Consider the following 27316-nt stretch of genomic DNA (forward strand, 5'->3'; position numbering starts at 1 on the left):
ATTGCAACTCTCCTCCAAGTCTCCGACCACTATCTTGTATCCTTTCCCTCTCGCTCTCATCCAACACTTCTCACTCTGCCCCTACTCGGATGGTATTGCGCCGTCCCAAACTTCGCTCTCTCTCTCCCGCTACTCTCTCCTCTTCCATCCTATCATCTCTTCCCTCTACTCAAACCTTCTCCAACCTATCCCCTGATTCTGCTTCCTCAACCCTCCTCTCCTCCCTTTCTGCATCCTTTGATTCTCTATGTCCCCTATCCTCCAGGCCGGCTCGGTCCTCCCCTCCTGCTCCGTGACTCGACGACTCATTGCGAGCTCACAGAACAGGGCTCCGGGCAGCCGAGCGGAAATGGAGGAAAACTCGCCTCCCTGCGGACCTGGCATCCTTTCACTCCCTCCTCTCTACATTTTCCTCTTCTGTCTCTGCTGCTAAAGCCACTTTCTACCACTCTAAATTCCAAGCATCTGCCTCTAACCCTAGGAAGCTCTTTGCCACCTTCTCCTCCCTCCTGAATCCTCCTCCCCCTCCCCCCCCTCCTCCCTCTCTGCGGATGAGTCAAACGACACCGCTGGTCCTGCTCACACTGCCCTACCCTGTGCTTTGACCTCTTTCTCCCCTCTCTCTCCAGATGAAATCTCGCGTCTTGTGACGGCCGGCCGCCCAACAACCTGCCCGCTTGACCCTATCCCCTCCTCTCTTCTCCAGACCATTTCCGGAGACCTTCTCCCTTACCTCCCCTCACTCATCAACTCATCCTTGACCGCTGGCTACGTTCCTTCCGTCTTCAAGAGAGCGAGAGTTGCACCCCTTCTGAAAAAACCTACACTCGATCCCTCCGATGTCAACAACTACAGACCAGTATCCCTTCTTTCTTTTCTCTCCAAAACTCTTGAACGTGCCGTCCTTGGCCAGCTCTCCTGCTATCTCTCTCAGAATGACCTTCTTGATCCAAATCAGTCAGGTTTCAAGACTGGTCATTCAACTGAGACTGCTCTTCTCTGTGTCACGGAGGCTCTCCGCACTGCTAAAGCTAACTCTCTCTCCTCTGCTCTCATCCTCCTAGACCTATCTTCTGCCTTTGATACTATGAACCATCAGATCCTCCTCTCCACCCTCTCCAAGTTGGGCATCTCCGGCGCGGCCCACGCTTGGATTGCGTCCTACCTGACAGGTCGCTCCTACCAGGTGGCGTGGCGAGAATCTGTCTCCGCACCACGTGCTCTCACCACTGGTGTCCCCCAGGGCTCTGTTCTAGGCCCTCTCCTATTCTCGCTATACACCAAGTCACTTGGCTCTGTCATATCCTCACATGGTCTCTCCTATCATTGCTATGCAGACGACACACAATTAATCTTCTCCTTTCCCCCTTCTGATAACCAGGTGGCGAATCGCATCTCTGCATGTCTGGCAGACATATCAGTGTGGATGACGGATCACCACCTCAAGCTGAACCTCGGCAAGACGGAGCTGCTCTTCCTCCCGGGAAGGACTGCCCGTTCCATGATCTCGCCATCACGGTTGACAACTCCCTTGTGTCCTCCTCCCAGAGTGCTAAGAACCTTGGCGTGACCCTGGACAACACCCTGTCGTTCTCCACTAACATCAAGGCGGTGACCCGATCCTGTAGGTTCATGCTCTACAACATTCGCAGAGTACGACCCTGCCTCACACAGGAAGCGGCGCAGGTCCTAATCCAGGCACTTGTCATCTCTCGTCTGGATTACCGCAACTCGCTGTTGGCTGGGCTCCCTACCTGTGCCATTAAACCCCTACAACTCATCCAGAACGCCGCAGCCCGTCTGGTGTTCAACCTTCCCAAGTTCTCTCACGTCACCCCGCTCCTCCGCTCTCTCCACTGGCTTCCAGTTGAAGCTCGCATCCGCTACAAGACCATGGTGCTTGCCTACGGAGCTGTGAGGGGAACGGCACCTCCGTACCTTCAGGCTCTGATCAGGCCCTACACCCAAACAAGGGCACTGCGTTCATCCACCTCTGGCCTGCTCGCCTCCCTACCTCTGAGGAAGCACAGTTTCCGCTCAGCCCAGTCAAAACTGCTCGCTGCTCTGGCACCCCAATGGTGGAACAAGCTCCCTCACGACACCAGGACAGCGGAGTCAATCACCACCTTCCGGAGACACCTGAAACCCCACCTTTTTAAGGAATACCTAGGATAGGATAAAGTAATCCTTCTAACCCCCCCCCTTAAAAGATTTAGATGCACTATTGTAAAGTGGTTGTTGCACTGGACATCATAAGGTGAATGCACCAATATGTAAGTCGCTCCGGATACGAGCATCTGCTAAATTAATTAAATGTAAATGTAATTGTCTTACACTGGCCATGATTGGTTGGGAAGAGGTTAGGTTATTCAGGGAAGCCATTAATAACCATTTAAATGTTGCGTTGACACATTCCTTGTTAGGGTAAATCCCTGCCCAAGGGGTGATGCCATGCAGCAGCCGCCCGCCCATGGTTTTATAACCTCTGACCCTGGCTCCTTGTAGACTACACTAACAGGTTCAGCCAATGACAGACAAGGTAGTTTTCAGCAGCAGACAGAGGGTCTGTAGGGGGAGAGGAGAGGAGACGGTCTGTGGGGGTAAATCGTTAGATACTACTGCACTGTTGGAGCTAGGAACACAAGTATTTCGCTACACCCGCAATAACATCTGCTAAATATGTGTATGTGACCAATAACATGTGATTTGATTTAGGGGGAGAAGAGAGGACAAGGTCTGTGGGGGAGAGGAGGTCTGTGGGATGAGAGGAGAAGGTCTGTGGGTGAAGAGGAGAGGACAGTCCTTTACACTGATCTGAGACTAGGCAACACACACAGTGATCTGACACACATACTGTATAAAGGGATGTGGACGCACACACACACACACTAAGAGATCTAACACTGAAACATTAGCTATAAAGACAGTGTATGATCTCAGAGTCCTAAAAATAATTACGCCATATGATTTGAGCTGGCTTGTCAGAGATGAGAGCTACTGTCTGGCAGCGAGTCAGCACCAGCCAACAGAGAGGACTGTGGGTATATTTATCTTTTGCACCACAGGAACACAACAGCAGGACATGACAGGTTTAAACGGATCAAACATCCACTAACACACCGTTTTCTGTACATATCAGCACACACAACACACATACAGTAGACGCACACACATACAGTAAACGCACACACATACAGTAGACACACACACATACTGTAAGCACACACTTACTACATGCACAGAGAGCAGGAGCACTACCATGAGAGGCAGACAGACTCCCTTTCTGCTCATCTCACACAGCCAGGCAGATTACATTGATTGAACTTGATTAATCAATGTGAAAACAACGAAGCAAAGCCCCGATTAGCTTGAGAATAATTCATATTGACAGCAGCTTGAACTGCAGCACAGATCCAGATCGGGGTCAGTGCTCTCCGCTCAGACGTTAAATGCTCTTGGAATGGTCCACTAACCATCTAGTCTACTACATTTGAACTATACAGTATATAACATTTCCATTGGTAAGAAAACTCTACTTCACTACCAGTCCAATGATTGGAGATGCCAAGAGAGGAGATGGGGGAAGTACGGTTTTACAAATGAGGGATGGTCAAAGGAGTTAAGATCCCATCCCCTAGAGAAGGAGGAGCCACATTAGCCCATTCTGGCAAGGAGAGTTCCATTCTCACACATGGGTGGGTGTCTCTCACATCTCCTGTCAAAGCCCCTTTCCCCCCTCCTCTTTCTGTGGTGGCTGAATTGAAAGAGTGAACATATGTAACCTTTATTTAACTAGGAAAGTCAGTTAAGAACAAATTCTTATTTACAATGACGGCCTACCCCGGCCAAACCCGGACGAAGCTGGGCCAATTGTGTGCCACCCTATGGGACTCCCAATCATTGCCGGATGTGATACAAGAGGGTGTAGCAGTCAGACGTCTTTGTCTTTGTCCTGTTGTGTCCCTTGTATATATCTTTTTACATATTTTTCTCCGTATATCTTTTAAAAATAATTTCCTAAACCTCAACTTCTAAACACTCTCCTGCAACCCGCCTCAACCAATGTGGCGTGGATCTGTTTTTCTTTTTAAAGTATTTCTATTTACTTCGGATCTGGAATCCCTCAACTGAAGCTAGCCAGCTAACTACCTACCAGCTATCAGTCAGGAAACCATTGCTAGCGGTCATCAGCTAACCTTTAGCTCGGAAAGCTCTCGCCAGTTCGAACAACGTGACTCAAACCAGAGCATAACGGACCTATTATTATTTTGTATTTTTTTCCCCCCATATCCCCGGATTCCTACCGCAAACTCTGAACATTTTCATCTGGATCTTCGCAATCCCGGGTGACTACTCCTGGCTAGCGTTTCCATCCCGGAGCAAGCACCATTTAGCCTGAAGCTAGCCCGGCCAGGGCTCCTGTGCTACCACCGAAGCCCACTCCTGGGCTACAATATCCGGACCCCTTCTACTGCCGGTACGGGGCACGGAACCCCGCCGATCCTCTACGACTGGAAAACCGACATAATCTGCCCGAGGATTCCAACAGGCCCCTCAGGCGTGACATCCGCTGAAGGCCCATTCTACTAACCGCGGCCTACTAGCTACCTAGAGCTACTTGGAACCCTACTAATTCCATGACTGGTCTATCGACGTCACTGCATGAAGAGGCAAAAACAGACTTACCCCCATCGCGACGTCCCCCAAAGGCTAACTTGCTATCCCCGGTCTGTTAACTGCTAGCTTGCTTGCCTCGGTCTGCTAACTGCTAGCTTGCTTGCCTCGGTCTACTAACTGCTAGCTTGCCTGCCCCGGTCTGCTAACTGCTAGCCCCGGTCTGCCAACTTCTTGCTTGCTAACCTGGTCTGCTAACTGCTAGCTTGCCAGCCCCGGTCTGCTAACTGCTAGCTTGTTTAGCCCCGGCCTACTAACTGTTAGCTTGTTAGCATCAGCCTGCTAACTGTCTGAATCGCCGTGTCCCCAGTCAGGCCAACCACTCACTGCATGCCTCTCTCTAATATCAATATGCCTCGTTCATTACTGTCCTGGTTAGTGATTACTGTCTTATTTCAATGTAGAGCCTCTAGCTCTGCTCAATATGCCTTAACCAACCATGTTGTTCCACCTCCTACATATGCGATGACCTCACCTGGTTTAAACGTCTCTAGAGACTATATCTCTCTCATCATTACTCAATGCCTAGGTTTACCTCCAATGTACTCACATCCTACCTTACCTTTGTCTGTACACTATGCCTTGAATCTATGCTATCGTGCCCAGAAACCTGCTCCTTTTACTCTCTGTTCCGAACGTGCTAGACGGCCAGTTCGTATAGCCTTTAGCCGTACCCTTATCCTACTTCTCCTCTGTTCCTCTGGTGATGTGGAGGTTAATCCAGGTCCTGCAGTGCCTAGCTCCACTCCCACTCCCCAGGTGCTCTCATTTGTTGACTTCTGTAGCCGTAAAAGCCTTGGTTTCATGCATGTAAACATTAGAAGCCTACTCCCTAAGTTTGTTTTACTCACTGCTTTAGCACACTCTGCCAACCCGGATGTCTTAGCCGTGTCTGAATCCTGGTTTAGGAAAACCACCAAAAACCCTGAAATCTCCATCCCTAACTATAACATTTTCCGCCAAGATAGAACTGCCCAAAGGGGCCGGTGTTGCAATCTACTGCAAAGATAGCCTGCAGAGTTCTGTATTACTATCCAAGTCTGTCCCAAACAATTCAAGCTTCTACTTCTAAAAATTCACCTTTCCAGAAACAAGTCTCTCACTGTTGCCGCTTGCTATAGACCACCCTCTGCCCCCAGCTGTGCCCTCGATACCATATGTGAATTGACCGCCCCCCACCTATCCTCTGAGCTCGTGCTACTAGGTCACCTAAACTGGGACATGCTTAACACTCCGGCCATCCTACAATCTAAGCTTGATGCCCTCAATCTCACACAAATTATCAATGAACCTACCAGGTACAACCCCAAATCCGTAAACACGGGCACCCTCATAGATGTCATCCTAACCTTCCCTGTGGCTCAGTTGGTAGAGCATGGTGTTTGCAACGACAGCATGGTGTGTGCAACGCCAGGGTTGTGGGTTTGATTCCCACGGGGGGCCAGTACACAAAAAAAAAGTAGGAAATGTGTGCATTCGCTACTGTAAGTCGCTCTGGATAAGATCATCTGCTAAATGACTAAAATGTAAAAATGTAACTATCTCGCCCTCCAAATACACCTCTGCTGTTTTCAATCAAGATCTCAGCAATCATTGCCTGCATCCGTAATGGGTCTGCGACCAAACGATCACCCCTCATCACTGTCAAACGCTCCCTAAAACACTTCTGCGAGCAAGCCTTTCTAATCGACCTGGCCGGGGTATCCTGGAATGACATTGACCTCATCCCGTCAGTAGATGATGCCTGGCTATTCTTTAAAAGTGCCTTCCTCATCATCTTAAATAAGCATGCCCTACTCAAAAAATGTAGAACTAGGAATAGTTTTTGTCCTTGGTCCAGACCTGTCTGCCCTTGACCAGCACAAAAACATCCTGTGGCGTTCTGCATTAGCATTGAATAGCCCGGACTAGACAAATCAGCCGGACTAGACAATCTGCACCCTCTCTTTCTAAAATGATCGGCCGAAATTGTTGCAACCCCTATTACTAGCCTGTTCAACCTCTCTTTCGTATCATCTGAGATTCCCAAAGATTTGAATGCTGCCACGGTCATCCCCATCTTCAAAGAGGGTGACACTCTAGACCCAAACTGCTACAGACCTATATCTATCCTACCCTGTCTTTCTAAGTTCTTCGAAAGCCAAGTTACAGATTACCGACCATTTCGAATCCCACCGTACCTTCTCCGCTATGCAATCTGGTTTCAGAGCTGGTCATGGGTGCATCTCAGCCACGCTCAAGGTCCTAAACAACATCATAACCACCATCGATAAGAGACATTACTGTGCAGCCGTATTCATCGACCTGGCCAAGGCTTTCGACTCTGTCAATCACCACATTCTTTTTGGCAGACTCGACAGCCTTGGTTTCTCAAATGATTGCCTCGCCTGGTTTACCAACTACTTCTCTGATAGAGTTCAGTGTGTCAAATCGGAGGGCCTGTTGTCCGGACCTCTGGCAGTCTCCATGGGGGTGCCACAGGGTCCAATTCTCGGGCCGAATCTCTTCTCTGTATACATCAATGATGTTGCTCTTGCTGCTGGTGATTCTCTGATCCACCTCTACGCAGACGACACCATTCTGTATACTTCTGGCCCCTCTTTGGACACTGTGTTAACTAACCTCCAGACGAGCTTCAATGCCATACAACTCTCCTTCCGTGTCCTCCAACTGCTCTTAAACGCAAGTAAAACTAAATGCATGCTATTCAATCGATCACTGCCCGCACCTGCCCGCCCGTCCAGCATCACTACTCTGGACGGCTCTGACTTAGAATACGTGGACAACTACAAATACCTGAGTGTCTGGTTAGAATGTAAACTCTCCTTCCAGACTCACATTAAGCATCTCCAATCCAAAATTAAATCTAGAATCGGCTTCCTATTTCGCAACAAAGCATCCTTCTCTCACTGGCACTACTGGTGCTACTGGTGCTACTGGTGCTACTGGTACTACTAGTAATACTGGTGCTACTGGTAATACTGGTACTACTAGTAATACTGTTGCTACTGGTAATACTGGTGCTACTGGTACTACTGGTGCTACTAGTACTACTGGTGCTACTGGTAATACTGGTAATGCTGGTAATACTGGTGCTACTGGTACAACTAGTACTACTGGTGCTACTGGTGCTACTAGTACTACTGGTACTACTTGTGCTACCAGTGCTACTAGTGCTACTAGTACTACTGGTGCTACTGGTGCAACTGGTGCTACTGGTGCTACTAGTACTGCTAGTGCTACTGGTGCTACTAGTACTACTGGTGCTACTGGTAATAATTGGTACTACTAGTAATACTGGTGCTACTGGTAATACTGGTGCTACTGGTAATACTGGTACTGCTAGTAATACTGGTACTACTGGTGCTACTGGTGCTACTAGTACTACTGGTACTACCAGTGCTACTAGTGCTACTAGTACTACTGGTGCTACTGGTAATACTGGTGCTACTGGTGCTACTGGTGCTACTAGTACTGCTGGTGCTACTGGTTCTACTAGTACTACTGGTACTACTGGTAATACTGGTACTACTAGTAATACTGGTGCTACTGGTAATACTGGTGCTACTGGTAATACTGGTACTGCTAGTAATACTGTTGCTACTGGTAATACTGGTGCTACTGGTACTACTGGTCCTACTGGTGCTACTAGTGCTACTGGTACAACTAGTACTACTGGTGCTACTGGTGCTACTAGTACTACTGGTACTACTTGTGCTACTAGTGCTACTAGTACTACTGGTGCTACTGGTGCTACTGGTGCTACTAGTACTGCTGGTGCTACTGGTGCTACTAGTGCTACTGGTGCTACTGGTAATACTGGTGCTACTGGTGCTACCGGTACTGCTAGTAATACTGGTACTACTGGTGCTACTGGTGCTACTAGTACTACTGGTACTACTTGTGCTACCAGTGCTACTAGTGCTACTAGTACTACTGGTGCTACTGGTAATACTGGTGTTACTGGTGCTACTGGTGCTACTAGTACTGCTGGTGCTACTGGTTCTACTAGTACTACTGGTACTACTGGTAATACTGGTACTACTAGTAATACTGGTGCTACTGGTAATACTGGTGCTACTGGTGCTACTAGTACTACTGGTGCTACTGGTGCTACTAGTACTACTGGTGCTACTGGTAATACTGGTGCTACTGGTGCTACTGGCACTACTGGTGCTACTGGTGCTACTAGTAATACTGGTACTACTGGTGCTACTGGTGCTACTAGTACTACTGGTGCTACTGGTGCTACTGGTGCTACTAGTACTACTGGTGCTACTGGTAATACTGGTACTACTGGTGCTACTGGTACTACTGGTGCTACTGGTGCTACTAGTAATACTGGTACTACTGGTACAACTAGTACTACTGGTGCTACTGGTGCTACTAGTACTACTGGTACTACTTGTGCTACTAGTGCTACTAGTACTACTGGTGCTACTGGTGCTACTGGTGCTACTAGTACTGCTGGTGCTACTGGTGCTACTAGTGCTACTGGTGCTACTGGTAATACTGGTGCTACTGGTGCTACCGGTACTGCTAGTAATACTGGTACTACAAGAATTACTGCTGGTGATTCTCTGATCCACCTCTACGCAGACGACACCATTCTGTATACTTCTGGCCCCTCTTTGGACACTGTGTTAACTAACCTCCAGACGAGCTTCAATGCCATACAACTCTCCTTCCGTGTCCTCCAACTGCTCTTAAACGCAAGTAAAACTAAATGCATGCTATTCAATCGATCACTGCCCGCACCTGCCCGCCCGTCCAGCATCACTACTCTGGACGGCTCTGACTTAGAATACGTGGACAACTACAAATACCTGAGTGTCTGGTTAGAATGTAAACTCTCCTTCCAGACTCACATTAAGCATCTCCAATCCAAAATTAAATCTAGAATCGGCTTCCTATTTCGCAACAAAGCATCCTTCTCTCATGCTGCCAAACATACCCTCGTGAAACTGACCATCTGAATCTGAAACTGAAACTGATCCTCGACTTCGGCGATGTCATTTACAAAATAGCCTCCAACAGTCTACTCAACAAACTGGATGCAGTCTTTCACAGTGCCATCCGTTTTGTCACCAAAGCCCCATACACTACCCAACATTGCGACCTGCACGCTCTCGTTGGTTGGCCCTCGCTTCATACTCGTCGCCAAACCCACTGGCTACAGGTCATCTACAAGTCTCTGCTAGGTAAAGCCCCGCCTTATCTCAGCTCACTGGTCACCATAGCAGCACCCACTTGTGGCATGGGCTCCAGCAGGTATATATCACTGGTCACCCCCAAAGCCAATTCCTCCTTTGGTCGCCTTTCCTTCCAGTTCTCTGCTGCCAATGACTGGAAGGATCTACAAAAACTTCTGAAGCTGGAGACTCATATCTCCCTCACTAGCTTTAAGCACCAGCTGTCAGAGCAGCTCACAGATCACTGCACCTGTACATAGCCCATCTGTAAACAGCCCATCTATCTACCTACCTCATCCCCATACTGTATTTATTTATTTATCTTGCTCCTTTGCACCCCAGTATCTCTACTTGCACATTCATCTTCTGCACATCTACCATTCCAGTGTTTAATTGCTATATTGTAATTGCTTTGCCACCATGGCCTATTTATTGCCTTAATAACATACCTCATTTGCACTCACTGTATATAGACTTTGTCACGTCCTGAACATAGAAAGCTGTTATTTTCTATGGTAGAGTAGGTCAGGGCATGACAGTTTTTTTTTCTAGTTTAGATTTTCTATGTTTTTATATTCTAGTTTTTGTATTTCTCTGTTGTTGTTTTTTGGGATGATCTCCAGTGAGAGGCAGCTGGTCATCGTTGTCTCTAATTGGAGATCATACTTAAGTAGTTGTTTTTCCCACCTGGGTTTGTGGGAGATTGTTTTTGAGTTAGTGTATGTTGCACCACTTCGTCACGGTTTGTTGTTTTTCATTCTTTAGTTTATTTGTCTTTCTTGCATAGTTTCACAGTTCAATGAAATATGTGGAACGATACACACGCTGCACTTTGGTCCGCTCCTTCCGACGAACGACGTGACAGAATCTCCCACCACCAAAGGACCAAGCAGCGTGCCCAGGAGGAGCAGGGATCCTGGGCTCGGGAAAGAAAAGAGTGGAGGACATCCTGGACCTGGGAGGAGGTAATGCAGGGGACAAGACCCTGCCATGGAAGCAGGCGGAGATAGCGAGAGAGGAAAGGCAACAATACGAGGAACTAGCACGGCAACGACGGAAGCTCGAGAGACAGCTCCAAAAAACGTTTTGGGGGGGCACACGAGGAGATTGACGGAGTCAGGTTGTAGACCTGAGCCAACTCTCCGTGCTTACCGTAGGGAGCATGTGACCAGTCAGGCACCTAGTTATGCTGTGATGCACACTATATCACCAGTGCGCATTCATAGCCCGGTGCGATCCGTGCCTGCGCCCCGCATTTGCCGTGCTAGAGTGAGCATTCAGCCAGGACGGATTGTGCCGGCTCAGCGCTCCTGGTCTCCAGTACGCCTCCGTCCAGGATATCCTGCCCCAGCTCTACGCACTGTGTCGCCAGTACGCCTTCACAGCCCAGTTCGTCCTGTGCCAGCGCCCCGCACTTGCCGGGCTACACTGAGCATCCAGCCAGGACGGGTTGTGCCAGCCATACGCTCCAGACCTCCAGTGCGCCTCCACGGTCCAGTCTATCCTGTCCCGGCTCCTCGCACTCGCCCTGAAGTGCTTGTCACCAGTCTGGGGCCACCTGTCCCGGCTCCATGCACTAGGCCTCCAGTGAGTCTCTCCAGTCCAGTGTGTCCTGTTCCTGCTCCCTGCACTCGCCCTGAGGTGTGTGTTACCAGTCTGGTGCCACTTGTGCCATCCCCACGCATCAGGCCTCCAGTGCGCCATCCCAGTCCGGGGTGTCCTGTTCCTGCTCCCCGCACTCGCCCTGAGGTGTGTGTTACCAGTCTGGCGCCACCTGTGCCAGCCCCACGCATCAGGCCTCCAGTGCGCATTCCCAGTCCAGAGCTTCCGGCGACATTTCCCAGTCCAGAGCTTCCGGCGACATTTCCCAGTCCGGAGCTTCCGGCGACAGTTCCCAGTCCGGAGCTTCCGGCGACAGTTCCCAGTCCGGAGCTTCCGGCGACAGTTCCCAGTCCGGAGCCTCCTGAGAGGACCCGCAGTCCGGAGCCTCCTGAGAGGGCCCGCAGTCCGGAGCCTCCTGAGAGGGCCCGCAGTCCGGAGCCTCCTGAGAGGGCCCGCAGTCTGGAGCCTCCAGCGGCGGTCTGCAGTCCGGAACCTCCAGCGGCGGTCTGCAGTCCGGAACCTCCAGCGGCGGTCTGCAGTCCGGAACCTCCAGCGGCGGTCTGCAGTCCGGAACCTCCAGCGTCAGTCTGCAGTCCGGAACCTCCGGTGATCATCAGCGGTCCGGGTCGTTCAGCGACGATCCAGGGTCCGGTGACACAAAAGCGGAGGGATCGGCGGGCGGAGCGGGGGCTACGCCCCGAACCGGAGCCGCCTCCTCTGCTGGAGGATCCGCGGGATGAGAAGGTTCTTCATTCTGCACCAGAGCCGCCACCGACATTAGTCACCCACCCTAACACTCCCTTTTTAATTATTTTTTTTTTAGGTTGTGTTCGGAGTCCGCACCTTTGGGGGTGGGGGGGTACTGTTACGTCCTGACCATAGAAAGCTGTTATTTTCTATGGTAGAGTAGGTCAGGGCGTGACAAGGTTTTTTTCTAGTTTAGATTTTCTATGTTGTTATGTTTTTGTATTTCTATGTTGTTGTTTTTTTGGGATGATCTCCAATTAGAGGCAGCTGATCATCATTGTCTCTAATTGGACATCATACTTAAGTAGTTGTTTTTCCCACCTGGGTTTGTGGGATATTGTTTTTGAGTTAGAGTTTGTTGCACCTCTTCGTCACGGTTTGTTGTTTTTGTTCTTTAGTTTATTTGTGTATCTTGCATAGTTTCACAGTTCAATAAAATATGTGGAACGATACACACGCTGCACTTTGGTCCGCTCCTTCCGACGAATGACGTGACAGACTTTTTGTTTTCTTTTGTTCTATTGTATTATTGACTGTATATTTTGTTTATTCCACATGTAACTCTGTGTTGTTGTATGTGTCGAATTGCTATGCTTTATCTTGGCCAGGTCGCAGTTGCAAATGAGAACTTGTTCTCAACTAGCCTACCTGGTTAAATAAAGGTGAAATTAAAATAAAATAAAAAATAAATACAGCCTGGATAAAATAATGTCAAAAGTGAGACTCGGTCTTTCATTACACTCCTGGTTAAATGCAACCTAGCTGGCCTACCTGCCTCTCCTCTTATCTGCGTTGATACCTCTGGGAAACCATTGGGCTTTAAATAAGACACTGCATTGTCATTGTAATCAAACCAACAAAAACATCTAGAGATTCTTTCTTGTTTCTTACAGGGCAATCCAACACTTCCTAATCTACAACTTCCTCTCTCCACACGCACACACGCACACACAGACACGCGCACACATGCACACTGGTAAAATTGTTAATGCTGGTAATACTGGTACTACTGGTGCCACTGGTAATACTGGTGCTACAGGTAATACTGTTACTACTGGTGCCACTGGTAATACTGGTGCTACTGGTGCTACTGGTACTACTGGTGCCACTGGTAATACTGGTGCTAATGGTGCTACTGGTAATACTGGTGCTACAGGTGCTTCTGCTAATACTGGGGCTACTGGTGCTTCTGGTAATACTGGTGCTGCTCGTACTACTGGTGCTACTGGCACTACTGGTGCTACTGGTGCTACTGGTACTACTAGTAATACTGGTGCTACTGGTAATACTGGTACTACTAGTAATACTGTTGCTACTGGTAATACTGGTGCTACTGGTACTACTGGTGCTACTAGTACTACTGGTGCTACTGGTAATACTGGTAATGCTGGTAATACTGGTGCTACTGGTACAACTAGTACTACTGGTGCTACTGGTGCTACTAGTACTACTGGTACTACTTGTGCTACCAGTGCTACTAGTGCTACTAGTACTACTGGTGCTACTGGTGCAACTGGTGCTACTGGTGCTACTAGTACTGCTAGTGCTACTGGTGCTACTAGTACTACTGGTGCTACTGGTAATAATTGGTACTACTAGTAATACTGGTGCTACTGGTAATACTGGTGCTACTGGTAATACTGGTACTGCTAGTAATACTGGTACTACTGGTGCTACTGGTGCTACTAGTACTACTGGTACTACTTGTGCTACCAGTGCTACTAGTGCTACTAGTACTACTGGTGCTACTGGTAATACTGGTGCTACTGGTGCTACTGGTGCTACTAGTACTGCTGGTGCTACTGGTTCTACTAGTACTACTGGTACTACTGGTAATACTGGTACTACTAGTAATACTGGTGCTACTGGTAATACTGGTGCTACTGGTAATACTGGTACTGCTAGTAATACTGTTGCTACTGGTAATACTGGTGCTACTGGTACTACTGGTCCTACTGGTGCTACTAGTGCTACTGGTACAACTAGTACTACTGGTGCTACTGGTGCTACTAGTACTACTGGTACTACTTGTGCTACTAGTGCTACTAGTACTACTGGTGCTACTGGTGCTACTGGTGCTACTAGTACTGCTGGTGCTACTGGTGCTACTAGTGCTACTGGTGCCACTGGTAATACTGGTGCTACTGGTGCTACCGGTACTGCTAGTAATACTGGTACTACTGGTGCTACTGGTGCTACTAGTACTACTGGTACTACTTGTGCTACCAGTGCTACTAGTGCCACTAGTACTACTGGTGCTACTGGTAATACTGGTGTTACTGGTGCTACTGGTGCTACTAGTACTGCTGGTGCTACTGGTTCTACTAGTACTACTGGTACTACTGGTAATACTGGTACTACTAGTAATACTGGTGCTACTGGTAATACTGGTGCTACTGGTGCTACTAGTACCACTGGTGCTACTGGTGCTACTAGTACCACTGGTGCTACTGGTAATACTGGTGCTACTGGTGCTACTGGCACTACTGGTGCTACTGGTGCTACTAGTAATACTGGTACTACTGGTGCTACTGGTGCTACTAGTACCACTGGTGCTACTGGTGCTACTGGTGCTACTAGTACTACTGGTGCTACTGGTAATACTGGTACTACTGGTGCTACTGGTACTACTGGTGCTACTGGTGCTACTAGTAATACTGGTACTACTGGTACAACTAGTACTACTGGTGCTACTGGTGCTACTAGTACCACTGGTACTACTTGTGCTACTAGTGCTACTAGTACCACTGGTGCTACTGGTGCTACTGGTGCTACTAGTACTGCTGGTGCTACTGGTGCTACTAGTGCTACTGGTGCTACTGGTAATACTGGTGCTACTGGTGCTACCGGTACTGCTAGTAATACTGGTACTACTGGTGCTACTGGTGCTACTAGTACTACTGGTACTACTTGTGCTACCAGTGCTACTAGTGCTACTAGTACTACTGGTGCTACTGGTAATACTGGTGTTACTGGTGCTACTGGTGCTACTAGTACTGCTGGTGCTACTGGTTCTACTAGTACTACTGGTACTACTGGTAATACTGGTACTACTAGTAATACTGGTGCTACTGGTAATACTGGTGCTACTGGTGCTACTAGTACTACTGGTGCTACTGGTAATACTGGTGCTACTGGTGCTACTGGCACTACTGGTGCTACTGGTGCTACTAGTAATACTGGTACTACTGGTGCTACTGGTGCTACTAGTACTACTGGTGCTACTGGTAATACTGGTACTACTGGTGCTACTGGTACTACTGGTGCTACTGGTGCTACTAGTAATACTGGTACTACTGGTGCTACTGGTACTACTTGTGCTACTGGTGCTACTGGTACTACTGGTGCTACTAGTACTACTGGTACTACTTGTGCTACCAGTGCTACTAGTTCTACCAGTACTACTGGTGCTACTAGTACTGCTGGTGCTACTGGTAATACTGGTGCTACTGGTGCTACTGGTGCTACTAGTACTACTGGTACTACTTGTGCTACCAGTGCTACTAGTGCTACTAGTACTACTGGTGTTACTAGTACTACTGATGCTACTGGTAATACTGGTGCTACTGGTGCTACTAGTACTACTGGTGCTACTGGTACTACTGGTACTACTGGTGATACTGGTGCTACTAGTACTACTGGTACTACTTGTGCTACCAGTGCTACTAGTGCTACTAGTACTACTGGTGCTACTGGTAATACTGGTGCTACTGGTGCTACTAGTACTACTGGTACTACTTGTGCTACCGGTGCTACTGGTGCTACTAGTACTACTGGTAATACTAGTACTACCGGTGCTACTGGTAATACTGGTACTACTGGTGCTACTAGTACTACTGGTGTTACTTGTAATGCTGGTACTACTGGTGCTACCGGTGCTACTGGTAATACTGGTAATACTGGTAATACCGGTGCTACTGGTAATACTGGTGCTACTGGTAATACTGGTACTACTGGTGCTACTGGTAATACTGGTACTACTGGTGCTACTGGTAATACTGGTACTACTGGTGCTACTGGTAATACTGGTACTACTGGTGCTACCGGTGCTACTGGTAACACTGGTGCTACTGGTGTTACTGGTTCCCGAGTGGCACAGCGGTCCCTGGTTTGAATCCAGGCTGTATCACATCCGGCCGTGATCGGGAGTCCCATAGGGCGGCGCACAATTGGCCCAGCGTCGTCCGGGTTTGGCCGGGGTAGGCCGTCATTGTAAATAAGAATTTGTTCTTAACTGACTTGCCTAGTTAAATAAATAAATACTGGTAATACTGGTACTACTGGGAATCATGCCTGCTGATGGCTGCTTCACTGACTGAAGTGTCAAATCTCACACGTTCCTCGCCTCCCAAATAGTCCCACAAGGGGGAGGGGGGCAGTGTGTGGAAATGTGTGTGTGACAGAGAGAACAAAACACTCAGGGAAGACCCCTTATGCCACTCACTCTGAATTCAGCTATGTCAAAGATTTGAGACCAAAGTATCTAGTCTCTGATGAACTGTAGATCGAGAGCAACTGTCCTGTACCAATCAATATTTAATAAGGTAAAGATTAAGTTATATGAAGTATTAAAAACCAAAGGGTTGTTCACAGAGCATTGCGTTGACACTGAAATTGATGCCAAATTGAATAGTTGCAGCCTTGATGTAAACGCCCTTAGCCAGGCCAGTGCTACATTATTGTCTCTGTCTGGGATGCTAGCCTAATGGCACAGACAACCAGCCAGCCAGTCAGACAACCAGCCAGCCAGTCAGACAACCAGCCAGCCAGCCAGACAACCAGCCAGCCAGTCAGACAACCAGCCAACCAATCAGACAGCCAGCCAGTCAGACAATCAGTGACAGAGTCAACAGAATCAACAGCATCACAGCATTGATCTTTTTTGGAATACTTTTGGAATGTGTTTGTGTCCCAAATGGCACCCCGTTCTCTATATAGTGCACTACTTTTGACCAGGGCAGGGCCTATAGGGTTATGGTCAAAAGTAGTGCACTAAATCAGGAATATGGTGCCATTTTTAAAGCCCAAACAGTGTCTATCTTATGTGACAAAATAACAATTGTGATAACCAGCCATTCAGCAGCAGGCTAACCCCTCTCTCTCTCTCTCAATCGCTCTCTCTATAATGTTTCAGTCAACCCAGTGCCTTAAATTATGACAATAATCAGAGCCAAATCCTGATGCAGAAATAGCTTTTATTTGACTTCTAAAATTAGAATTGAACTTCGATAAAGATTAGAATGTGTCCTGCTAATCTCAAACTCTTGGACTCAATATGTTAGCCAGCATTAGACTATGGCAGTAAATCACCACTGTCTCAGTGTTAGATTCATATTATTTATTAAATATTCATGCATGCTGCTCCATTTCAACCTCCCATATGGCCTCTGTTGTCCCTTCCTAAACCCCCTAACTCACGGACTCACACGTACACGTGCACGTGCACGCGCACAAACACACACACACACACACACACACACACACACACACACACACACACACACACACACACACACACACACACACACACACACACACACACACACACACACAGGCCTCAAGGGCAACTGCAATCAAAGAGGACAGACAGACATGCCACACTCTTCCTACTGCATTATCAAAAGCCCATACTGCTTTGGGCTATGTTACGTGTGCTTTTTACTGTGCATCTCAATGGAAAACATCAGTGAGCAGAGCAGGCATCAGGGGGGGATAAAGTCAAACAAAGTCTGGAAATGAAAGAGATTAACATCAAAGGAGTTACGATGCACCGTAAAAGACCACTGGTAGGGTGTATGTGTGAGAATGTGTGTGTGTGTGTGTGTGTGTGTGTGTGTGTGTGTGTCAGGTGCTGGGGGCTGGGGGATTTATTTATTTAAATTTTCCCCACACAGTATTTAGTACATACATCATGACATCACTGTTTGCTGCCCATTAAGCTCGTCAACCTCCCAAATTGTGTTCATCTTTCCCTCAATTTCTGCAATTTGAAGACAGAATGAGACATGACTGACTTGAAACCAATGTTCCCTCTAATTATTTTTGGCACTGAGCAAATCTCAGGTCTGCTGAGAGCAAACTTGAACGTTGTGAAAATACTGTGCAACTTCCAGCGTGTGTTTCCTGTGAACACTGAGGCTGTACCTGTTTTAAGTTACAGTTAACAGTGGCCATGTAGGCTATTGTGGATATTTCATCCTAATGTAGCCCTACAGTACCAGAGTGGCCTACCATCAAAAGCAATGGAGAAAATGCATCCCATAACATTTTTACATGGAAATGGCTGTTCTATCATTCAGCCTACAGTAGCAGCCAATGTGTGGAATTTCAATGTAGGCCTACATTCCATTAAACTTTTGAAAAATAACATGCAGGACTTAACATTAACCTGTTTATCCACTTGTCCTTCAGACAAGGAGGTGACTGAAAATGTTGTGTTGTTTGATGCAAGAAACCACTTTACAAAATAAAATGCATTATTATTCCATACCATTGTTACAGCGAATCAGACAAATTATGCTACCCTCTGTCTATTGGCTACTTAGCTTAGTCAAGGCTGTCTCAAAATACAACACTGCCCCTTTAAGACAAAAACAATTACCTCTTTACCTGACTTGCTTTTTAGAGATGTCTAGAAATTAACCTCTTGACGTTACCCTAGGATAGGGGGCGCCACAGCGCATTTTGGAAAAAATTCATGCCCATTTTCAACGGCCTACTAATCAAACTCAGAAGCTAGGATATGCATATAATTAATACCTGTGGATAGAAAACACCCTAAAGTTTCTAAAACTGTTTGAATGGTGTCTGTGAGTATAACAGAACTCATATGGCAGTCAAAACCCCGAGACCGATTGAAACAGGAAGTGGAATTCTGAATTGTGGACTCAACTTCACGTCGTTGCCTATTATTCACACCGTGAGCTATCGTTCATTGAGCTTGATCTTGCTTCCACAAGATGTCCCCAGTCTTTACAAAGTGTTTTGAGCCTTCTACTGTCGAAACTCAGTGAATGAGACGCGTTGGAAATTGGTCACAGGGGGAGGGCCATCACCATTATGACGCCGGCGGCCCTGTCTACCCCCACCTTTGGAAACGTTTTGAAACACAATACAATCGTCCCCCTCGAATCTTATTGGCTCTCTTGTTGAAACAGGCCCTGAAGATTTATGTTATACAACGTTTGACGTTTGAACTAACCTAAATGGGAAAAAAATGTTTTATTTCGAAACGGCTGTCCCGCGCCCGGCAGAGTATTTGGATACAGCATTCAGACGCGCTAACAACAGCAAGCTAATGGAACATAAAGGATGGACTTTTTCGACCGAAAATACATCTGTTGTGGACCTGGGATTCCTGAAAGTGCTTTCTGATGAAGACAACTAAAGGTAAGCGATTATTGACAATATTACACAAGATTAGATGTGATATGCGATTGTTCCAAGATGGCGCCGAGCTACGTTTACTAGCTCATTTTCTGAGTATCGCATCCCCTTTTATCGCTAAGTGTGATTACCCAGTAAAGTCATTTTTAAATCTGGTATGACAGGTGCTTTCAAGAGATATTCATCTATAAATCTTAGAATGACAATATTACATTTTAAAAATTTAAAAGTAAATTGTAGCACTGTTTCCCGGGATGCATTTGACGGGAAAATAGTTAGTCAACATCAGACGCCGATGTAAAATGCTGTTTTCATATATAAATATGAACTTTATTGAACAAAAGAATGCATGCATTGTGTAACATGATGTCCTAGGTGTGTCATCTGATGAAGTTTGTAAAAGGTTAGTGCTGCATTTAGCTGTTTTTGGTTATTTGTGATGCATGTGGTTGGTCGGAAAATGGCTATGTTGTAGCTTTTACGATGGACTCCTCTAACATAATCTAATGTTTTGCTTTTCCTGTAAAACCTTTTTGAAATCGAACGACGTGGGTCGATTCAGGAGAGGTGTATCTATAAAACGATATGAGACAGTCCTATATTTGAATTTTCTTTTTTTACATTTCGTTATGCTAATATCGCAAGGAGTTTTCGCTGGATTTTGATCCCGCTGACGGGACGAGACGCTCAAGAGGGAAAACTCTAGAACAGTGGTCACCGACCTTGTCTGAGTCAAGATCACTTTGAGTCAAAACGCAAGCCGACATCTACCGCTCAGATTTGTTTTTAACATGACTTAAAAAATGTAAGCCTATGCAACATTAACCAATTAAAAACAGTACTGTAGCAATGAGGTTTCTGCAGTAAGCTATAGGCCCAATACATTATTATTGTCTTTGCTTGTTCTGCAAATAAATTGGCTCCAGAATGGTGCAGTGGTCTAAGACACTGTATCTCAATGCTAGAGGCAGCCTGGTTCGAATCCAGGCTGTATCACAATTGGCCATGTTTCGGAGTCCCATAGGGCGGTGCTCTATTGGCCCAGTGTGGTTAGGGTTTGGCCGGGGTAGGCAGCCATTGTAAATATGAATTTGTTCTTAACTGACTTGCCTAGTTAAATAAAGGGATTGTTGTTTGGGATATTAATTACATTTATATTTCAAATTTTGAGGTAGGCTATATGATCCCACTGATAATAGATCCATTGTTGTATTATTTGTGAAGCACAGCTGAGTGAGGATACATTTCAATAATTTTATTTTTATTTTTACTTTACTGGGCTGATGGTGCCTGCATCTGATGGTCAGACTCAGCGGAGGGAGAGAGCAGCAGATTGAGGGTCCGCCTCAACATCCCTCCACTCTCCCTTTCCTCCACTGACACTAAAAAGGGACACTGTCTTCCAGTTGTTGGAAAAACTCACGTTGCACATCATTATTTCTGTCTCATGCACAAACTCATGTTTTTACATTTACATTTTAGTCATTTAGCAGACGCTCTTATCCGGAGCGACTTACAGTAGCGAATGCATACATTTTTTCTCCATACTGGTCCCCCGTGGGAATCGAACCCACAACCCTGGCATTGCAAACACCATGCCCTACCAACTGAGCCACACGTTACTCTTATGAACAGAGAAAGTTAAATATTCCTTAATATTAAAAAAGACCCAAGCCGCTAATAATAACAACAACGCCAGCCTATAGATAGTTTCCTACTCATTCATTACTGCTTGTTGTAGCGGAAATAGGAAGAACGCGTACTTTATGGCTTATAAAAGTGTTGAATACAAAGTGTTGACAGTGCTGAGTAACAACTTAAACATGAACTCACTCATAAAAACAGCAGCTCTGCTGTATTCGTTGACAGTCTCTCTCTAGTCATGGTTTTAAATGTTTTGAAATCTCACAGTATCAACTTTGCTGTAGCTTTCTTTTATGCCTGCTACGTTACTGCAAACACGGTCATCTGAGCCATCCGATTGGCCAGCGATAGACATTATTCTATCATAGTCTTCTGCTGAAAAACATATGTGTTATGGCTTTACACCCCTGATATATTGTGGAGAAAGAGTTACATGTCTATAAGAACACAAAGGGTGTTCTTTAATGGAAGCCTCTCAAAGATAATCCAGGTAGAATCAGGAATTCCCCAGGTCAGCTGTTTAGGCCCCTTACATTTTCAGTTTTTACTAACAACATGCCACTGGCTTTGAGAAAAGCAGCTTAAAGGGAACATTGATTGTGACATAATGAGACACAATGAGACATGATTGAGTTGAGACATATTGAGGCACAATGAGACATTATTGAGTTGAGACATATTGAGGCACAATGAGACATGATTGAGTTGAGACATAATGAGGCACAATGAGACATGATTGAGTTGAGAACTATGATTTGTTCTTTACACTTTGGTTCCTCTTGCCTTAAGTAGAGATGACAGATTCACCTTCAGACAGTCAGGGAGAGACAAACCCTTACATGATATTTCATTAAGAGCTTTTTATTCATTCTCTCGCTGCATTTAGTTATACTATGTGTCTGTCTGTCGACAGTAACCCTTCTATTCAATTGGTTTAAATGTGATGTAATAAAAAATCTTTATGCAAGGAAAATTGACTGGTAGAAAGAGTTGCATGGACTCCTGCTGCTTCTAATATGAGCTTTTGTATCAAAGAATCTCCTACTCTTACACAAGGACTGACTGGCAATGAATTCAAGTGGACATTCTTACATTATTAAACACGCATGTGTACAAATTGGTGTGTATAACCCCTTCCATAAATGTTTGACCCATGTACAAAATGTCACAGCCATTGCATCAGAAGGCATAGAATATGGCCCGTAGCAAAACAATACATGGTAGTGATCACATGACTTCAGGGCCGGCCAGTTAGAATAGACACTGGACTTTAGTCGCATGGATCGCTTCTTAGGAACCCTCAAATCCCTCATATCAGCTGGTTACCATTAACATCAAAGACAGAAGCCAGACATTTTTCAGAGCACAGAGATGGACTGTATCTAGTTGTGGTGGTAATTGATTCAGTTGGGAGCAGCTAATGAGTAATAATGACCATTTACTGTGTCCAAATAAGCAGTTTGAGACAAAAAAGGGATACCAGTACACATTAGTTAAGTGGAACAAAGTCTGTATCAATCTCTCACCTGCTGTTGAATTTCTCTGGGTGCTTCTCTCTCATCAAGTGGAAGCGGTGAGCGATGGAGGCGTCCTATAGGGTGAGACATAGGGCTGTATTAGGCTTTTACTGGGGCATTACCTTCCACTTTTGTGCCTGTGATCCTGGGTCTGTGTGATCCTGGGTCTGTGTGATCCTGGGTCTATGTGATCCTGGCTCTGTGTGATCCTGGGTCTGTGTGATCCTGGGTCTGTGTGATCCTGGGTCTGTGTGATCCTGGCTCTGTGTGATCCTGGCTCTGTGTGATCCTGGCTCTGTGTGATCCTGGCTCTGTGTGATCCTGGGTCTATGTGATCCTGGGTCTATGTGATCCTGGGTCTATGTGATCCTGGGTCTATGTTATCCTGGGTCTGTGTGATCCTGGGTCTGTGTGATCCTGGGTCTGTGTGATCCTGGGTCTGTGTGATCCTGGGACTGCACTAGGCCTGATAACAGGCTCATAATGTCACCACCTCAAATCAAATGTTATTTGTCACATGCGCCGAATACAATTAATTAATTTATTTTATTTAAACTTTATTTAACCAGGTGGCCAGTTGAGAAGTTCTTATTTACAACTGCGACCTGGCCAAGGTAAAGCAAAGCAGTGCGACAAAAACAAGAACACAGAGTTACACATAAACAAATGTACAGTCAATAACACAAATGAAAAGAAAAATAGAAAAATCTATGTACAGTGTGTGCAAATGTAGAAGATGTGCAGACTTTACCGTGAAATGCTTGCTTACGAGCTTAAAAATAAAAGTCACTATATAGGAAAGCTGGGTTGGAAACCTTCTCCATCGGTGCCATCGTCAAACCTATCCTCCTGCCCACCCGTGTTGTGTGTTTGACCCCAGCCCTGGAAGACCTCTGGGGGCAGGGGTAGACATAATCAGTCAAATGGCTCCAACACTAGGAATACCCCACTTATGAAGATGGGGTTTGGGTGTGTGTTCTCCAGAGCCCAGCTCTGCAATGACCTGAGGCCAGGATGAGCTCACTCATATTAGTCTTGTGCTATGGACATGGTACAGAGTGAGACATGATGACTGTCTAGCATTGAAAGCATTACAATAGATAAATAAGTGATTTTATCAGAAGAAGACAGGAGGCTTTCCGGTAATGGGCAGGTGGAGAGAGGACAGGGTATGGAGGAAATTGTTAAATGACCAATGAACGTCATGTCCAAAAGAGAGAGACAACTGGCTTCCTACCAGTTGTGGTGATGGTGGTTATGAGAATGGTAACAAGACTGCAATGAAGATGGCAGTTATTTTGGTCATTTTGATCTGCTCCTAGAAATAAATGAACAAAGAACCTTTGGAAAGGTCATCAGGTCAAACTTGTTCTCAACGGGAAAAAAAGTCCCTGTCACTAGTACTTATGTTGTCTTGGTGACATTGCACAAATTGAAGCTAAAACACTTTCTGCTAACACAAAGAAGGATTAAAGCAAAGACAATGTCAAGATAGAGAGACACGAGCAGGAGAAGAGAGAGGTAGAGAGACAGAGAAAGAGAGCCATGGAGAGAGAGAGAAAGAAAGCACCAGAGAAAAGACGAGGGAGGAGAGGAGACTAGAAAAGACCGGAAGGTATAGCACGTCGCATCACCCTCACCTCTTCAGCCTCCTCCCACTATCCTCTGGAGCCTCTGTCATCTCCGGGGCCCTCCATTAAACCTCTCCAGGGCCCTCCCTTCATCAAACCTAGTGTATGTCCCACAACATCAGCAACTATTGTGTCCCAAAATATCTCTGCACCTGCCCGCTTGGCATGGCTCAGTGGCTATGAATATGGAATCCATTTAAACAGGAACCTGGGGAAACAGGTGCTATTGGCGGTCTGAACACCATAAACCATACACCAAATACTAGGCATAGTGATTAGAAGATGGGGGGATGGGGGGAGTTGGTTTGTTGTTAACCTCTAGGCCTTGTGCCATGTTTAAAAAAGGGAGGGAGAGCGGTGGAAAGAAATCATGACATTTGATACATTGAAGGACTGCATGTGCTGTATCTAGGGTGTGAAGGGGGAGGAGTGGACAAACAAACAAATCACTCGCTAGAAAAGAAAGGTTTTCAACCCATTGTGGGTAGTGCCCTTTCGGGAAAATTAACGTGTGCTCTGTGGATGTCATCGGCAACCTCTGAGGGAGATTCTGAGGAAAAGTGGGCGTCACCCCTATCTCCCCCCTCTCAACCCTCACCCCTATCTCCCCCCTCTCAACCCTCACTCCTATCTCCCCCCTCTCAACCCTCACCCCTATCTCCCCATACCTCCCCCCTCTCAACCCTCACTCCTATTTCCCCCCTCTCAACCCTCACCCTATCTCCCCCCTCTCAACCCTCACCCCTATTTCCCCCCTCACGACCTATTTCCCCCCTCTCAACCCTCACCCCATCTCCCCCTCTTAACCCTCACCCCTATCTCCCCCCTTTCAACCCTAATCCCTATCTCCCCCTCTCAACCCTAATCCCTATCTCCCCCTCTCACTCCCCCTCTCAACCTTAATCCCTATCTCCCCCTCTCTCACTCCCCCCTCTCACCTCTCACCCCTAATCCCTATCTCCCCCTCACTCCCCCCTCTCAACCCTAATCCCTATCTCCCCCTCTCACTCCCCCCTCTCAACCCTAATCCCTATCTCCCCCTCTCTCACACCCCCCCTCTCAACCCTAATCCCTATCTCCCCCTCTCTCTCACTCCCTCCTCTCAACCCTAATCCCTATCTCCCCCTCTCATTCCTCCCTCTCAACCCTAATCCCTATCTCCCCCTCTCTCTCTCACTCCCTCCTCTCAACCCTAATCCCTATCTCCCCCTCTCACTCCCTCCTCTCAACCCTAATCCCTATCTCCCCCTCTCACTCCCCCCTCAATCCTAATCCCTATCTCACCCTCTCAACCCTAATCCCTATCTCCCCCTCTCACTCCCCCTCTCAACCCTAATCCCTATCTCCCCCCTCTCAAACCTCCCCCTATTTGCCCCTCTCACTCCCCCCCTCTCAAACTTATCCCCATCTCCCCCTTTCATTCTCCCCTTTAAACCCCCCTATTTTCTCCCTCTCACTCCCCCCTCTCAACGCTCACCCCTATCTCTCCCCTATCTCTCAACCCCTGGACACAAATTAAGATCAAGCCTGGTATAAACTCACTGGAGAATCACCATTGAAACAGCGTTTCAATAAGAGATATGAAGACGGTCAAATTGAACTGGAACTCTTGAGCTACATGTCCATAAAGGGTCATAGCGAGCCTATCATAGAGAGCCGCTGTGCCGCTGTGGAGTCCATCTGTGCCCCTGTCATCATAGCTGTTGGTAGCAGGTGTTAACCCAACTCGCTGGGGACCTGTTCCTGTGAATATGGGAGTGTGTGCTTTTATGGAAGCAATGCATGCTGCTTCCCTCCAGAGTTCATTTGTATCATTAGGGGTTATATACAGTGTCTTGTCTTTGTATAGCTGTGTGAGGTTGTGGGAAGTTGTGGGAAGTTGTGTGAGGTTATGTGAGGTTGTGTGAGGATGTGTGAAGTTGTGTGAGGGTATCTAGATTCATTTGAATTAGTGTTAAACCGGGTTCTCTGTTTTTTACTGTATATGATGTGTATCTGTATCTGTATCTGAATATGTATAATAGTGTGCATCTGTGTATATATAGCCAGTAGTGTGTATATGTGCATCTGTGTATATATAGCTAGCAGTGTGTATCTGTGTAGATATAGCTAGTTGTATGTATATGTGTAAATGTGTATATATAGTAGTGTGAATCTGTGTATATATAGCTAGTAGTGTGTACATGTGTATATAGCTAGTACTGTGCATTTGTGTATCTGTGTATGTATAGCAGTGTGTATCTGTGTATATATAGCCTGTAGTGTGTCTGTGTATGTATAGTAGTGTGTATTTGTGTATATATAGCTAGTAGTGTGCATTTGTGTATCTGTGTATGTATAGTAGTGTGTATCTGTGTATATATAGCTAGTAGTGTCTATCTGTGTATATATAGCTAGTAGTGTGTATCTGTGTATATATACAGTTGAAGTCTGAAGTTTACATACACTTAGGTTCGAGTCATTAAAACTCATTTTTCAACCACTCCACAAATGTCTTGTTAACAAACTATAGTTTTGGCAAGTCGGTTAGGACATCTACTTTGTGCATGACACAAGTAATTTTTCCAACAATTGTTTACAGAGAGATTATTTCACTTATAATTCACTGTATCACAATTCCAGTGGGTCAGAAGTTTACATGCACTAAGTTGACTGTGCCTTTAAAATTCCAGAAATTATGTCATGGCTTTAGAAGCTTCTGGTAGGCTAATTGACATCATTTGAGTCAATTGGAGGTGTACCTGTGGATGTATTTCAAGGCCTACCTTGAAATCAGCCAAGACCTCAGAAACAAATTGGAGACCTCCACAAGTCTGGTTCGTCCTTGGGAGCAATTTCCAAATGCCTGAAGGTACCACGTTCATCTGTACAAACAATAATACGCAAGTATAAACACCATGGGACCACGCAGCCGTCATACCGC

The 27316-nt window shown here is 46.5% G+C and overlaps 1 protein-coding gene across 6 annotated transcripts in view; it reads right to left on the reverse strand.

Annotated features, from left to right (window-relative positions):
- Positions 1 to 27316, reverse strand: part of LOC106582334 (diacylglycerol kinase beta-like) — a 181520-nt gene that overhangs the window by 38495 nt on the left and 115709 nt on the right. For all 6 annotated transcript variants that reach the window (XR_006761218.1, XM_014165320.2, XM_045704807.1 and 3 more), the window contains one exon: positions 22772 to 22836. Coding sequence is in view for 5 of the 6 variants with exons in the window: in XM_014165320.2 (XP_014020795.1) it covers positions 22772 to 22836 (65 nt within the window). In the remaining variant the exon portion in view is untranslated. The remainder of the gene's footprint in view (positions 1 to 22771; positions 22837 to 27316) is intronic.

Source organism: Salmo salar, chromosome ssa21 (assembly GCF_905237065.1).
Source record: "Salmo salar chromosome ssa21, Ssal_v3.1, whole genome shotgun sequence".
NCBI lineage: Eukaryota > Metazoa > Chordata > Actinopteri > Salmoniformes > Salmonidae > Salmo > Salmo salar.